The 15,081-nt window shown below is 43.9% G+C and overlaps 1 protein-coding gene across 16 annotated transcripts in view; it reads left to right on the top strand.

The window, feature by feature from the left end:
• FGFR2 (fibroblast growth factor receptor 2) overlaps positions 1–10,110 on the top strand; it is a 107,567-nt gene extending 97,457 nt beyond the window's left edge. For 14 of the 16 annotated variants that reach the window (XM_025274222.3, XM_025274221.3, XM_025274220.3 and 11 more), the window contains 5 exons: positions 1,347–1,469; positions 2,050–2,120; positions 3,401–3,538; positions 5,202–5,307; positions 8,406–10,110. In XM_025274222.3, coding sequence (XP_025130007.1) covers positions 1,347–1,469; positions 2,050–2,120; positions 3,401–3,538; positions 5,202–5,307; positions 8,406–8,570 — 603 coding nt within the window. In that variant the 3' untranslated portion in view covers positions 8,571–10,110. Of the gene's footprint in view, positions 1–1,346; positions 1,470–2,049; positions 2,121–3,400; positions 3,539–5,201; positions 5,308–8,313 lie in introns of all 16 variants that reach the window. The other 2 variants (XM_025274223.3, XM_025274213.3) reach the window with 1 other exon arrangement.
• Positions 10,111–15,081: the final 4,971 nt, after the last annotated feature.

Below are 15,081 nucleotides of genomic sequence, written 5' to 3'. Positions count from 1 at the left end.
TTAAAATCAGCCCCATCTCACCCATATCAGAGGGGTTGCTAGGAGTCTCTCCTTCATATATAGTTTGCCTTTGCCCAGAACCTATGTAAAAGGCTTTGTTAGGGATGTTTGTTTACTTCTGTCTACCTTACATTTCCAGAAACAGGAGGTGATGATTTGGGACCCCAATTACTATGTATCCTGATGAAATTTTGGTATATTAAAGTACAACTAAAATGCTTTCAACAGCTTACAAAAGCATATCATTTGAGAAAGGAAATATAGAAGTTATAAGAACTAGAGCTTTCTGAGACTGAAGAGATCGCATCAGTACCATGAATCGACTGCCCTGTAGTAAGCATCTCAGTGCCTGGCCCCTGTGTATGTGGCAGATATAGGTTGGGCCCTGTGTGGGGGCCAGGTGTTGGGTGAGAACTGGACAGAGAATTTGGATAGACAGGCAGTGATTTTGATATAAGCCCGAAACAGATGTGACCAGCTCCTTCAGAAACAAAATTTGAGGGAAACAGAAAAAAAGATGCAATAGGGCTAAGTCTGGAAGCACAGAGACTGCTGTGCAGACATTGTGGCTTCCTGTGGGGCACGGGAGTGGGCAGTGATGAGACCCCGGGCTAAGCTGGTGGCAGTGGGAAGGGAGCTGGGTGGACAGATTGGAGAGGCATTTGGGAGTTGAAATCAAAAAGAACTCGGGAGAAGTGTGTAAAAAAGTCTGGTGTGTATATCACAGGTGTGTATGAAAAAGACCAAGAAGATAAGAGTAGAGACCTTGATTGAACTTAAGGTGCCAAAGGGATGTGGCAATGTCCTGTAGCCTGATAAAAGTGAGAATCTGGATCCCAGGAGAGAGGTCAGGATAGAGATAAGAATTTGAAGATCTTTCCTATGTAGCTAAGAATGGGAGCCATGAGGATGTATGGAAATACACAGAATTAATGGGACACGTCCTCTGTTTTGAGGGAGAGAGGAGTTAAGCCAAGGAATCTGAAGGGGTGGGGAGAGAGGAGGAGAGTGAGCCAAGAGAAGGGATGGGGTGGAACTCAGCAGGGGGACAGCCTCAAAAATGAGCAAGAAAACAGGGTCCTGAACTTCAGAGAGGAAAAAACTCCATTTGAGTCTTCACAATGTGAAGGATACCAGTCAACTGAAGTTAGAAAGGCGTGTGGTTTCTTATCTACCTTTGCTCTTTGAAATAGTTGGGGCCTTAGTCTTTAATTAGAAAAGAAACACCAATTTTTGACTTCAGTTGTATTTTCTGTCTACATTGTAAGAAGTGCTTGTGTTACCTTTTTATCCTTGTAGCATTTTGAAACAAGTTTTTTTTTGTTTGTTTTTGTTTTTAATTTCAGTGCATTCATCGAGATTTAGCTGCCAGAAATGTTTTGGTAACAGAAAACAATGTGATGAAAATAGCTGACTTTGGACTGGCCAGAGATATCAACAATATAGACTATTACAAAAAGACCACAAATGTGAGTCTATGGTGATGATATGGTGGGAGAGTGTTGGGCGGGGGGTGGGGGGGGGGGTTGGCACGGAGCGTTCCAGGTGAAAGATAATGTTCAGAACTAGAATGACCAATACCTTTTTATTCCCACTCGTTTGTGTTACTCCTTACAAACTTCTCAATAAGCAAATTCAGGCTTAACTCTTACTAAGAGTTAAGACTCTCTTAGTAAATATGAGCCAGTCTTATATACTGAATAATCAGCCTCTAGGATCTTCATAAGGCTCCTCGTCCGGAAATTCCCTAGCAAAGATTGGAGCTTGTGAGTTTCTGGGTTAATTTTCACCTAGAAATGGGCCAGGGTGTGTCAACGTGCTGGGGAAGATGTATGATCACGAGGAAACGACCCTTTATCAACATGTTCGTATCTGTGCATCTCCCACACTCTGCGTAGTCCCTTTGGAGCGTATTTTTTTCGCTAATGACTCTCCAGCAAAAACCATTAGAGTGTCAGCTCTTAAAATAAACAGGGCACAGCCCGGTGGGGGCTGCTAAAGTAAGCTGGTTTTAGTATACTGGGTTTGACATTTCTTCCACGCTCACAGGGCCGACTTCCGGTCAAGTGGATGGCCCCCGAAGCCCTTTTCGACAGAGTGTACACCCATCAGAGCGATGTGTGAGTAACTCCCTTGTCTCTGCCTTCTCCCTGGGGTTGACTTGCAGAAATCTTGTCCGTTCCTCGCCTTCCTTCCTTCTTTGGTGCCTGCTGCATTTCACACACGCAGAGAAGGTGCAGGAGCCAGCCTTAGAAAGGACGGATTTTCTGCTAGGCTGGTAACCAATGCTCTGTTACTAATCTGCCTGGCTTCAAAGCACACGGGAGGTGGAACCGCTAACCTGCTCCTGCCAGAGCGGAAGCTCCCCCCTTGAACTCACTCACGGATGTGCAAGTACAAAGCTGCTATCTAATTTGCCAAGCTGTTGGCATGTTCTTCGCGCTCTTCAACTTTTCCTTCTTGAGAGCGGTTTGTCATATTTTCCCCATCCTAGGATTGTCCTTACAGGGAGGCTGGTTGGGATGAGATCCACTCAGGGGATCTCCACAGAGCCTACTCCCTGTTTATCCTTTGAAAAATGTCCAACCTCATCTTTGCAGCCTTGATAACATTACAGCAATAGAGTGAAAACTCTACAGTATTTCAATTATGATACACTTAAAAATACTATCAGGGCTAGGCTCCAAGCGGTATTTTAGAATTCTAGCTTTGGAAATCTGGTGGAAAGATGTTACCATTGTGAGAAACTGGGTGAGAGGTACAAAGGATCGCGCTGGTCTATTTTTGTAAGTTCCTGTGAATCTATAATTATTCCAAAAGTTAAAAAGTCAGCTGCGCTACTCTTGTGTGGGCGGGAGGGTTTCTGGCGCAGGCATGGAGCCTGTGCCACGGCCACTGGTTCTCTTCAGCAGTCCTAGAAGGAGAAACTTGTGGTTTCCAGTTTTGCAGTGAGCTGCTTCTCTTGCTGTATACAAAACTGAAGTCAGTTTCATTTCTGAAACTCACCCTAATAGAATCAGTGAGGGTGTGTTTCCAGCATAGAAGCTCATGTTGATAACACTGCATAAAGACAAAGAGTTTTATTTGAAAGTGGTGGACGGAGGAAGAAGGAACCAAATTTCCATCCCTTGTTTCCCCTTCCCACCCTCCCCCAAGAGTGATGGTTTACCATCACTTATCTGTTGTCTGCTGATGGAAAATTCCGTCAGAATATCTCCTCATTGTCATCTGGGGATGCTTTCTGGGGGCAGGAAGGGGCAGGTTGGATGAACTGCAGGAGGGCCCCGGTCATTTGTCTTTGAATGTAAGAAACACGAGGGAGTTTGTTTTCTTAACTGGGTGTGTTTAGGTTTCTGTGATTCAGATGGGTTACTAATGCTGTTTTCTCCCCTCTTTGCAGCTGGTCCTTCGGGGTGTTAATGTGGGAGATCTTCACATTAGGGGGCTCGCCCTACCCAGGGATTCCCGTGGAGGAACTTTTTAAGCTGCTTAAGGAAGGACATAGGATGGACAAGCCAGCAAACTGCACCAACGAACTGTAAGGGCTGTTGGCTCTCCTGATGCCCCAGGGGACCCACCGCGCCGCTAATGCTTCTCCTGGCTGGTTCTGTTTCCTTAGGGCCCCAGGTTTCTAAATACGTCCTGAGAAAAAGAATAGCGGAGACTTGCTGGGCTCAATCCCAGAACTGAGATAGAGAGTTCCATGGACAGGCCTGACTGTCCAAAAGAAAGAGCATCCTCCTGAGGTGGTGTGGTGTGAGCTTTACCCCACTGAGGTGTTGGGTGCTTGGCCGAGGGCTCCCAGCCACCCACAGTGAGCCCTGCAGTAATCTTCCTGGGCCGCTGTGCTGTCCTCGCTGTGAGAGGAAGATACATCAAGCCTTCCCTCATGCACAAGCCTGAGACCCATGGGGCTGCCTCCATTTCTTATGAGTGGTCTGTGGCCTCTGCACTGTGAGTAGAGAGTGGGTGCTTCTGCAGCCTCTTTGTGACCATTGCTATTATAGATGGATTTCGACCACAGCCCTCAGGGTGAATGAACTAGTGTCTGCTTATCTATATTTTACCCATATTTCAGTGCAGAGGATTAAAAATTTGTCCAGGTGCTAATATAGTCTGACTGTTAATCCTGATCTGACTATAAAACTGGTTTTGAGCAAAACCTACCCTGTACTTTAAGTGGAATTACTTGTGTTGGTGACAAGCGTCTTGTGCAGTAAAATCAGTGCTTTGAAAAGGTGTCTCTCCTCCCAGCTCCCAGTGTCAACTAAGAAGAGGGATTGTTCCAGAGACTGCGGTCTCTTGGGTATTGTTTCATGGGGATTTTATATCAGTAATCCCATGAGTGCTTTTCGGTGCACAGTGGGCATCAGATGAATGGTCACATTTTATAGTATATTATATAAAGGCATTTATTGTGCTCCTTGTCATTCCTGGGGCTTTTTCTACTATAGAGGGTCTGTCGAAACCCATCGTCAAGATAAGGCCTGGGAGCCTAAGCCTGTCCAGGAGTTAATCAGGAAGTGAAGGCATAGCTCAGTGACGACAGATTAATTCATAAGAACCTTGCCTTAATGTTGTGCTTTTCAAACTTCAGTTTTTCAAAACTGAGGAACCTTTGTCCAGAGTGTCAGGCAGATAACAGTAGAGCAGCTTTGGTCCTGGCAGGGGTGTGTGGGGAGGGAAGACTGGATTCCCACCCGCCCCTACCTGGCTCTTCCCACAGTGTCCAGAAGTGTGGAAATGTGATGCCCTGTTATAAGTCACTGCCACAGGGATACCGGAAGTCAACCAGGAAAACAGATAGAAGTGTCTTTTTGGGTTTTTGGCCGTACCACATCGCTTGTGAGATCTTAGTTCCCCAGTTAGGGATTGAACCCCAGTCCTTGGTGGTGAAAGCGCTGAGTCCTAACCACTGGACCACCAGGGAATTCCCAGAAGTGTCTTTTTTGATGGTGTAGATACTGTCCTAAAGCATTTTGCATAACGTGATGTTTTTGTAAATCAAAGTGCCTTACAGAGAAACTAAGCAGTGTCTCTTTTGGCAGAGTGGATCACCACCTCCTAATTCAGTTGCTAGTGCAGTTCTGATACATTTTCATAACTGAGGACATCTCTCCATACTGACTGTTAAGAGTGGCTTATAGCCACACCCCTAGTCCTCAGGGAAGTAACTCACCAAGAAAATCCATCTCTGCCAGGTATATGATGATGAGAGACTGCTGGCATGCGGTACCCTCACAGAGACCCACCTTCAAGCAGTTGGTAGAAGACTTGGATCGAATTCTCACACTCACAACCAACGAGGTAAGAGCCTCCTTCCAGAAGCCAAGGGTCCTTGCTGGGGAACCCCCATACAGCTTTTGAAATGCAGCCTCCCCAGTGGGAGTCCAGGGTACAGTTTATCATTGTTCTAGGGCTCAGATAGACTGAAACCATGTTCCTCCCAAACCCTGACTTTTCTTGGAACTTCATCTTGAGAGTTGCAACTCACAAAACCAGACACAAAGGGCCCCACCTGAGGCTGCCCCTCACTGTGGCATGTGGGTGGTGGGTCCACGGTGTGTGTGTGCAGGAAGATGGGGAAGGGGAAAAGATGTCCAAAACTGCAGCATTTGGATTTGAGTGGGAGGGAGCTGGGGTTTCTGTGCTGATTGGATTCCTTGCCCTGCTCATTAGCGTGAGGGCTGCTGGTCATTACTCTGAGGGCTGCTGGCCCTTATTCTGAGGGCTGCTGGTCATTACTCTAAGGGCTGCTGGTTGTTATTCTGAGGGCTGCTGGTCATTACTCTGAGGGCTGCTGGTCATTATTCTGAGGGCTGCTGGTCATTACTCTGAGGGCTGCTGATGGTCCATTACCAATGAACTTGCCGGGATGAAGTGAAGTTGTGCCATTCCAGCTTTTATATAACGCAGGATGGTCATAGTGTAAACATACAGAGTCACTCCTTTAATGAGTGACTTACAGGATTTTTAAGTGAAAACTTTTGATAAAATATGTATTTTCTATAAAATAGTTATAACCTATAACAACCAAAGAAACCCTCTTCTGTCACTCATTGTCCACACTCAGCCATGTCAGTGGCTACTTCACCATGCAGAAAGAGTGATCTTTGGTTGTAGAAAGAAAGTGATGTGAGCAAGAAAGGTGATAAACCATCAAAGCCAGAAAAAAACCTGCAATAGAGAGAAATAGTGAATTAATTAGAGATATTTAATGAGGATATAGAACAGTGTTCCTCCAGACAGGGAGAGAAAACCCCCACAATTGTCTTAATAACAACAGAAAAGGTTAAAACTGCCTAAACATTTTAGAAGGAAAAGAATACATTTATTTTAAAATAATGTATTTAATAGTTTCAGATTGATTTTTTAAAAATAATTAAATGTTGTGATTTGAAGCCTTAAGCCAGGAATATTATCTCTGTGTCTAACTGTGGCTGATAAAGGGAGAGATTGCATTTAAATGAATACAGCTGACCTTCAGAAGTTGAAAGGAAAGGAACAGTTCAAGGGAAAAAAAAAAAACAACCAACTTTCTTCTCCTGCCAAAATTGTTGTTTCTAGTATAAGTTCCTTTAACCCTAGACTTGGAATTCACTGATATCTCTAGGTTTTTTTTTTCCCTATCAGATCTGAACATTTATGGCTTCAGTTAGAAACTGAAAAAGCACTGAAGTTCCATTTTAATGATCCTGTATCCATGCTCTATGCCATTTATTTATATATTTACATTTAAAGTGGGCCTGTTTTCACCCTGAAACTTAGATCTAGCATCCTAAAATTTAAAAAAAAAAAAAAAGCAGAATGCCATATTGTCCAACGGATATAAAAATCGAAGTTCTTTCCTTCTGAAAATCATTACCACATGCTGGAGAAAAATGGTTCCATTTAGGACAAAATTTCATTTTTTATCATTGTAAGCAAAAAAGTTCTCTTTTGATGTGGTGGGCGTGTTTGTTTCCAGTCGTGTGGTTCATGCTGATGTTGTTGGAGTTGACACATCCCCCATTCTTGGATGGGGACTCTTTTTCTTGCCAAATCTGGTGATGAATTATAGGGGTGGTTTGGGTTTTTTCTTTTTTTTTTTTTTCCTGTCTGTTAAAATGTATAGTTGCCAACATTCTGTGGGCCCTTCTCTGATAACACCAAGGCTGGTTGTGATGTGGTCTACACCTTTTTGTCCCCTTCTCAGCAAAACCATGTATCATGGTATACTCCTTGGCTTTTGGGAGTGTGAGCAGAAGCACCCCAACATGCTAGCCTGGATGAGGCAGTGAGACCCAATAGGGCCCCAGTTTAAGAATCTTTTCATAGTTTGCAGACCTTTTATGTCAAGGGCCAGACAGTCAATATTTTCAGCTTCATGGGCCTCTTTGTGGATCTCTGTAGCAACAGGCACAGACAATGTGTAAATGAATAAATAAATGTGTCTACGTTCAGATAAAACTGGATGAATCCTAAAATTTAAATTTTAGGACATTTTACATAGTTTAATACCATGAGATGTTATTCTTCTTTTGATTTTTTTTTTTTTTTTTTTCCCTTTTTCCCAACCATTTCATAAAGTTAAAAGCCATTCTTAGCTCATGGGCTGCACAAGAGGAGGTAGAAGATTTTCACCCTGTTTTAAGTCGAAAGGAATATTATCTGGGGGCCATTGGGTGGGTTTTCCGAGAGCAGCACCACTAAGTGCTTCAGGGAGCAGAAGAGCCCTTTTTGAATTTCAAACCTGCAAAACTTTGAAATGTAACCTGCGTTTTCCTGAACTGTTCTTTTGCTGTCCATTATGAATGTAACACACATGAGTCTATCCAAGCCTTTTTTGAACCTGTTTACATTTTCAACTCAGAGAGCTTCTGAGAGTAATGAATTGCATCTGTGAAATTACCCGCTGAATGAAGACATATTCCCTTTAAATTATCCTAGAAGCTACAATAGTAAAATGTAATTCGTGACATAAATATTCAGGGTCTCAGCACTGGAAAGAGGTCCTGGACTTCCACAGCTTCTTACATCTTCCCCATTTTGCTGGGAGTGGATTTGAACCATGTGGTCTGTCAACTAGTCCTGGGGTCTGTGCCCATCGAGGTGACCATTCAGCTGGGTATTAGGGTTCCCCACTTGGCAATAGTTTGTAACTATTGAAGGGTAACCTAGAGGAGATAAAGTCGGGGTCTCAAGGTGGTCTTTGTGGGAGCTAGGCTGGGTGGGTATCTCCCTGCTGGGGGTGCCCCCATCCTGTCCTGACTCCCATATCAACATCCCAAGAGCCTGTGTTTGAAATAAAAGTCTTCTCTTCGCTTCTTTCAGGAATACTTGGACCTCAGTCAGCCTCTCGAACCGTATTCACCTTGTTATCCTGACCCGAGATGAAATAAAACGTCTCTCTTCCCTTCTTTCAGGAATACTTGGACCTCAGTCAGCTTCTTGAACAGTATTCACCTAGTTACCCTGACACAAGGAGTTCTTGCTCTTCGGGAGATGATTCTGTTTTCTCTCCGGACCCCATGCCTTACGAACCCTGCCTTCCTCAGTATCCACATAGAAACGGCAGTGTTAAAACATGAATGGGCCTGTCCCCCTGTCCCCAAACAGGGTGGCATCAGGAACTTAGCTGTACTGAGCAGGGGGGGCCTTGCCTCCAGGAGCCTGTTGGCTTGGCTTGTATATATGGATCAGAGGAGTAAATATTTGGAAAAGTGATCGGCACACGTGTAAAGAATTTATCCAGTTGGAGACTTGTAATCTTCACCAGGAGAACAAGAAGGTTGTGGGGGCAATGGACTGCCATGGGCCACCACATGCTTCTGACCCACTGTGGGTACTGGCCGTGGACCAGCCGGACTTGAGGCAAACACCCGTTCTGCCTGCCTTGTGAATTTTGTAATAATTGGAGAAAATATATGTCAGCGCACACTTATAGAGCACAATTGCAGTATATAGGTGCTGGATGTATGTAAATATATTCAAATTATGTATAAATATATATTATATATTTACAAGGAATTATTTTTTGTATTGATTTTAAATGGATGTCCCAGTGCACCTAGAAAATTGGTCTCTCTCTCTTTTTTTTAAAAAATAGCTATTTGCTAAATGCTGTTTCTTACATAGAATTTCTTAATTTTCACCGAGCAGAGGTGGAAAAGTACTTTTGCTTTCAGGGAAAAATGATATGACATTAATTTATTAATGAATTGGTAATATACAAAACAATCGTTTTTTGTGTTTTTTTTTTTTTGGTAATTTAAGTGGCATTTCTATGCAGGCAGCACACCAGACTAGTTAATCTCTTGCTTGAACTTAACTAGTTACCAGATCCTCTGAAAAGAGAAATATTTACAAAATGTGACTAATTTGGGGGAAGTGAAGTTTTGGTTTATTTGTATTTCAACTCTGCTGTCAGATGATTGGTCTTTAACCACCTAACTGCCCGTATTAAAAGAGCGCATTGATGAGAAGGTGTGTTGTTTTGGTGCAGCTTGGTCATTGGGCCCATAAACCTTTCACTGGGCTTCCCAAGACAAACGGTACCAGCGTTCTCTTAAAAAGATGCCTTAATCTGTTCCTCAAAGGAGGAACTCTCGAGATGCTAAAAGAATGTTCTGTCCAGCCTCTGGCCTTCTGCCCCTCTCCCCGCCAAGTTGCACATTGATCAGATCAGCCTGCATTCTCTTTGGCGAATCCTCATCACAGCTTCCAGATTTACTGGCAACAGAGAAGTCTCTTAGAATCTTCATGCCCCGTCGGAGAAAATGGAAACACTGAGTTGTTCTGCTGATAGTTTGGGGGACCCTTCCATCTTTTTAAGGGATCGCTTCCACCTCCTCTGGCAGGACCTCACCGAAAGATCCCGCCCGATGCCAATGTCATGTTACTGCCATGGTGTTCATTCTGTATGAACGTGTTGTGTTTTGCTTTCAAAACACCTTCTCACTCTGCTCTGGCTGTGCAACATGAATGCGGATGACACTGATTTTTAACATGTTATGAAATTGGAGAAAGTATTTAATAAAACCTGTTAATTTTTATACTGACAATAAAAATGTTTCTACAGATATTAATGTTAACAAGACAAAATAAATGTCATGCGGCTTATTTTTTTAACCCTTGTGTCTTACCAAGTGGTTTCCCGTGCTCGGAGGCACTGACTCAGTGCTGCGTGGTGTGATCGCCCGGAAAGAAGGCAGAGCTGGGGAGGTCTGTTGTTTGCTACAAACAGGTGACTTCTCAGAGGTCTTGGCCAGGACCCAGCAGTACCTGGGATAGGTGGATCTAGTGGAAAATCAGAAAAGGCTGTTCAAATCCTGGCTTCATTGCTTCCTGGGACCCCAAAGTAGTCTGTGTTCCTTTCTGGGCCCTAGCTGCTCCCAGAGGAGCAAATGAAGGGCATGGGAGAGAGCTTTGTGGATGTGCAGCTGTTCTAAGGATGGGAGACCATCAGAGGGGAGATATTTAGAAGCTCTGGATACTGGGCGCCTTGAAACCTTTTAAGCTGCCTTCCTCATGATGTATGGAAACACTTTGCTTCAAATTTTCAAAAAGACAACTTGAGCAGATTTTTAAAATAAATGTACTGTTTCCATGCCACCAAGAATCTGAAGAGGGAAACGGCATTTTGCCTGTTAACAAATATGTGTCCGTGACTCTTAAGGCTTCATTAGATCAGCTTGCCAGCCTTCACACCAGCAGAAGAAGACAAAAAACAATCTGGCATCTGAACTTCAGCCATGCTCTCAGAACCCTCTGGGGCTGTTGGTGGTTAAAAAGTGCCGTCCTTGGCCAGAACTCAACTTTTCAGTTCAGAATAAAATATTTCTCTTGGGAAAAAAAGACAAAGGTGATGCTGTCCTTGGCATCTTTGTTCTGTTTGAGGCTATTAGTGAAGCAAGGGTCTCACCAGCCAATTGAAAAGTGACTTCAGCTCTCGTTCTGCACTTGCCAATCTCCTGCACTATTTATTATCAGGACAGGGGTATAATACCACCTAAAAGAATGGGATTTAAAAAAATAGGATAACACCGGAATTCCCTGGCAGACCCGTAGTTAGAACTCAGCACTTTCACTCCTGTGACCTGGATTCAATCCCCAATCGGGGAACTAACCCACAAGCCACACGGCACAGCCAAAAAAGAAAAAGATAACGTTGTAAATCAGCTAAACTTCAATTTTAAAAAAATTAAAAATAGGTGAAAGCAGCCTTTTTAAGGAAGTCACGTGTATACAGGAAGACTTCTGTAGCCCTCTGGCCATCTTCACCAGCGGGCTCGCCTTGGTTGGCCAGGCTTTAGGAAGGACTTGATGCTCCATGTTCATGCAATTTCATGATATATTTTCTATATTTTTGAGACTGTTTAGGGGCAGTTTATGGCTTTTACAATGTAAATTATATTGTTACTAGACGAAGTAAGTTGTTATCCTATACCAGCTGATAGCTATTTTAGTTTTAGAATTAGATCTCATCATCAAGGGGGCGCCCCTCGTGGCATAGACAGTAAAGAATCTGCCTGCAATGCAGGAGATTCAGGTTCAATCCCTGGGTTGAAAAAATCCCCTGGAGAAGGGAATGGCTTCCCATTCCAGTATTGTTGCCTGGAGAATTCCATGCACAGAGGAGCCTGAAGTCTACAGTCTATGGGGTCGAAAAGAATTGGACACGGGAAGGGAAGAGAAGGAAGGTAATGTGGTCCATGGGAAGGATGAGAGGTGCTTTTTTTGAGATGCTTTTTAGACATAATTTTTTTTGAAGCCTGCTCCCAATAAACACATAGGCAGGGCTTGATAAGAATCCTAAAGCTTATGGCTCCCCCCGCCTTCTCACCCTAGGACCGAAGGAAACACTGGGAATTAATTGAACCGCTGTGTGATTGTCATTGAGACATGAACAAAAGTCAGGCATGCTGGTGAGGAAGGAGGGGTACCTGGCCCTGCTGTCTCCAGCCTGGAAGGGGGCAGATTCAAGATGTTGCCTCAAAGTCCACCTGGTGGTGGCCTCGGACAGGGCGGGGAGGTAAAGAGTGGGGAGGAGAAGTTGGGCCTTCAGTGGATTGCCTGAGAACCAGGTACTCTGTTCCACTCTGAGTTTCTCCATCCCTGGTGACCTCAGGTAGCTTCCCTCCACCAGATGCTCTGGGAGGTTTTTGATCCCACGCATAGGAGACTGAAACGTGCAGTTGTGGTAAAACATACAGCAGATTTGAACAGCTAAGGATTGACGACCAGCCCCCATCCTGGGAACCAGACGGTGATCTGCTAGCTTGCACTATATAACAGACTCTAGTGGGGCCAGGTACAGAGACCTCCGCTATTACAGATTAGGAATTTGAGGCTCTACTTGAGGTTCCTGGGAAACACAAGCAAGGCAGCAGACTTCTGCAGTCCAGAAGAAAGACGATGGATGGTGGATTGGGAGGGAACTGGTTTGGTTTATTTCTTAGAGCGGGGTGATGTTGGGCAAGTCATGGATTCTATCTGAACCTTCATTTATTTCCTCAACTTTAAAACTGATTATCACCGGCCTCATGGTCTTACCATAAGGGCTGCCCGTAGGAGCTTAGCTCAGCCCTGGCAATTGCTAATCTATTAATAAACAATTTTCTCTTCCTGAGGATTTGTATATTTGTGATTTTTTGGTTTTGGTAGATAGTCACAAGATGGTGCAACCATTACCACCATCTATAACATTTTCCTCACTCCAAAAATAAGCCCTGTACCAGTTAGCGGTCACTCCCTACTTCTCACAGCTCTGGCAAACACCAATGTACTGTTTTCTTATTCAGCTATTTCATATAAATGGAATCATATATTGTGTCTTCGTGTCTATCTTCTTTCACTTACCATAATGGTTTCTAGGTTCATCCATGCTGTAGCATGTATCCATACTTCACTCATTTTTTATTGCTGAATCATATTCCGTTGTGTGGATATATACACATTTATTTATCCATTCATCAGTTGGTGGATATTGGGTTATTTCCTCTTTTTGGCTATTAGGAAAAGTGTTGCTATGAACATTTGTGTAAAAGTTTTTGTGTAGTCACATGTTTTTATTTTTCTTGGTAGTCTACCTAAGCAGTGGAATTTCTGGGTCATAGGTAATTCTGTGTTTAACCTTTGAGGAACTGCCAGACTGTTTCCCAAAGCAGCTGCAGTATTTTAGATTCCCACTAACAGTGTATGAAGTTTCCAATTTTTCCATATTCTTGCCAACACTTGTTATTGTTCATACTTTTTATTATAGCTAGTGGGTGTAAAGTGTCTTCTCCAAGATTTTAAAAGTTGAGGAAATGCTACTTAGATCATGGATCAAAGATACATAATACATAAATACAAAACTGGCTAGTTTTGACATCTATAAAATGGCCAATATAGCAAAGAAGCATCAGTGGAGCTTCCCGGAGTGGAGGGCCTGAGAAATTGATCAATTCCATCTCTCTCCTCTTGACTGAGAAAGGAAGGAAGCACTCACAGATGCAGAGGGATAGAGAGACACTTTCTGGCTGAAATCCTTGAGTGCATCTTTCCCCAGGTCCCCAGTTTTATAGCAAATAAAGTCGAGTGAGCTTGAGAATCCCCTGGGACCGATTAATGCACCATTACTTATGTATGCACATTGGAGCCTTCCTTATCCAGCCTGCATTTTGATGTTATTTATTTTTTGATGTTTTTGAAGATGAAAGCAGAGTTTATCTTCTCTCACATTTCATTCCTTGGAAGCCTTGAAATGACTCAGCTGGGCAGGGGCTACAGAGCCTTCCACGTCTTAAGTGACATTTTGGAATGGGGCCTTTCTATGTCCTCTTTTCCTCAGGGTTTCCAGGGGGTTTTGAAGAATGCTTCAAAATTGCCTCCAAGTCCTGTCTCAGAGGTCACATGAGGGGCTACAGAAGACGGTAGATGTGAGCACAGTCAGTGCCAACTATCTGGAGCCTCCAGCAGCCCTGGCCATCCTCCCGACACCTTTGAAATAAAAGCAGTGGATTCCTTTCATTTGCAAAGTTGAATTCTAGGGTATGTAGTTCAATGAGGGAATTAGGCTTGAAATACGTTTGCAGGTAAGTGATGGGTCTTTCTTCCTGTGACTCAGAACATTGCCTTCTTTTCGAGTTGATTCTTTTGAGTGTGTTTCTCCCCTCAAATTCTTTTCTTTTCCCCTTTGATCAGGGTATAATTGCTTTACACTGTTGTGTTTGTTTCTGCTGTACAACAAAGTGCATCAGCTATTTGTATACGTATATCTGACTTTTCAGGTGGCTCAGTAGGTACAGAATCTGCCTGCAATGCAGGAGACAGGAGAGGTGGGCTCAATCCTTGGGTCAGGAAGATCTCCTGGAGGAGGGTATGGCAACCCACTCCAGTATTCTTGCCTGGAGAATCCCATGGAGAGAGGAGCCTGGTGGGCTGCAGTCCAAAGGGTTGCAAAGAGTCATAGATGACTGAAGCAACTGAGCACTCACATACATATATCTCCTCTCTTTTGAGCCTCCCTCCCAACTCCCAATCCCACCCAACACCCAGTCCACCCATCTAGGTCGTCAGAGCGCTGAGCTGAGCCCCCTGTGTTGTACAGCAGGTTCCCGCTGGCCATTTATGTTACGCATGGTAGTGTATATATGTCAGTGTTACTCTCCCAGTTCGTCCCACCCTACCCTGCCCCAAGTCTACATGTCTATGCTCTGCATCCACGTTTCTATCCCCTGTAGTTCTTTAGCTGATGACACTTAACTGTATCTTGCCTGCATCCCTTACAAGTCAAAATCCTCAGCAAAATGTACTTGGAAAGGGACAGATTCATGGATTTATAAATTAAGAATAATGGAGGAAGTGTTTTCTTGGTCTGTAATTGTTGTTCAGTTCCTCAGTCATGTCTGACTCTTTGCGACCCCATGGACTGCAGCACGCCAGGCTTCCCTGTCCTTCCCTATCTCCCAGAGTTTGCTCAAACTCGTGTCCATTGAATCAGAGATACCATCCAACCCTCTCATCCTCTGTCTTCCCCTTCTCCTCCTGCCTTCAATCTTTCCCAGCATCAGGGTCTTTTTGAATGAGTTGGCTCTTTGCATCAGGTGGCCAAAGTAT

Source organism: Bubalus bubalis, chromosome 23 (genome assembly GCF_019923935.1).
Source record: "Bubalus bubalis isolate 160015118507 breed Murrah chromosome 23, NDDB_SH_1, whole genome shotgun sequence".
NCBI classification, from domain to species: domain Eukaryota; kingdom Metazoa; phylum Chordata; class Mammalia; order Artiodactyla; family Bovidae; genus Bubalus; species Bubalus bubalis.
Note: the sequence above shows the minus strand (reverse complement) of the source record. Positions and strands in the feature narration are given on the sequence as shown.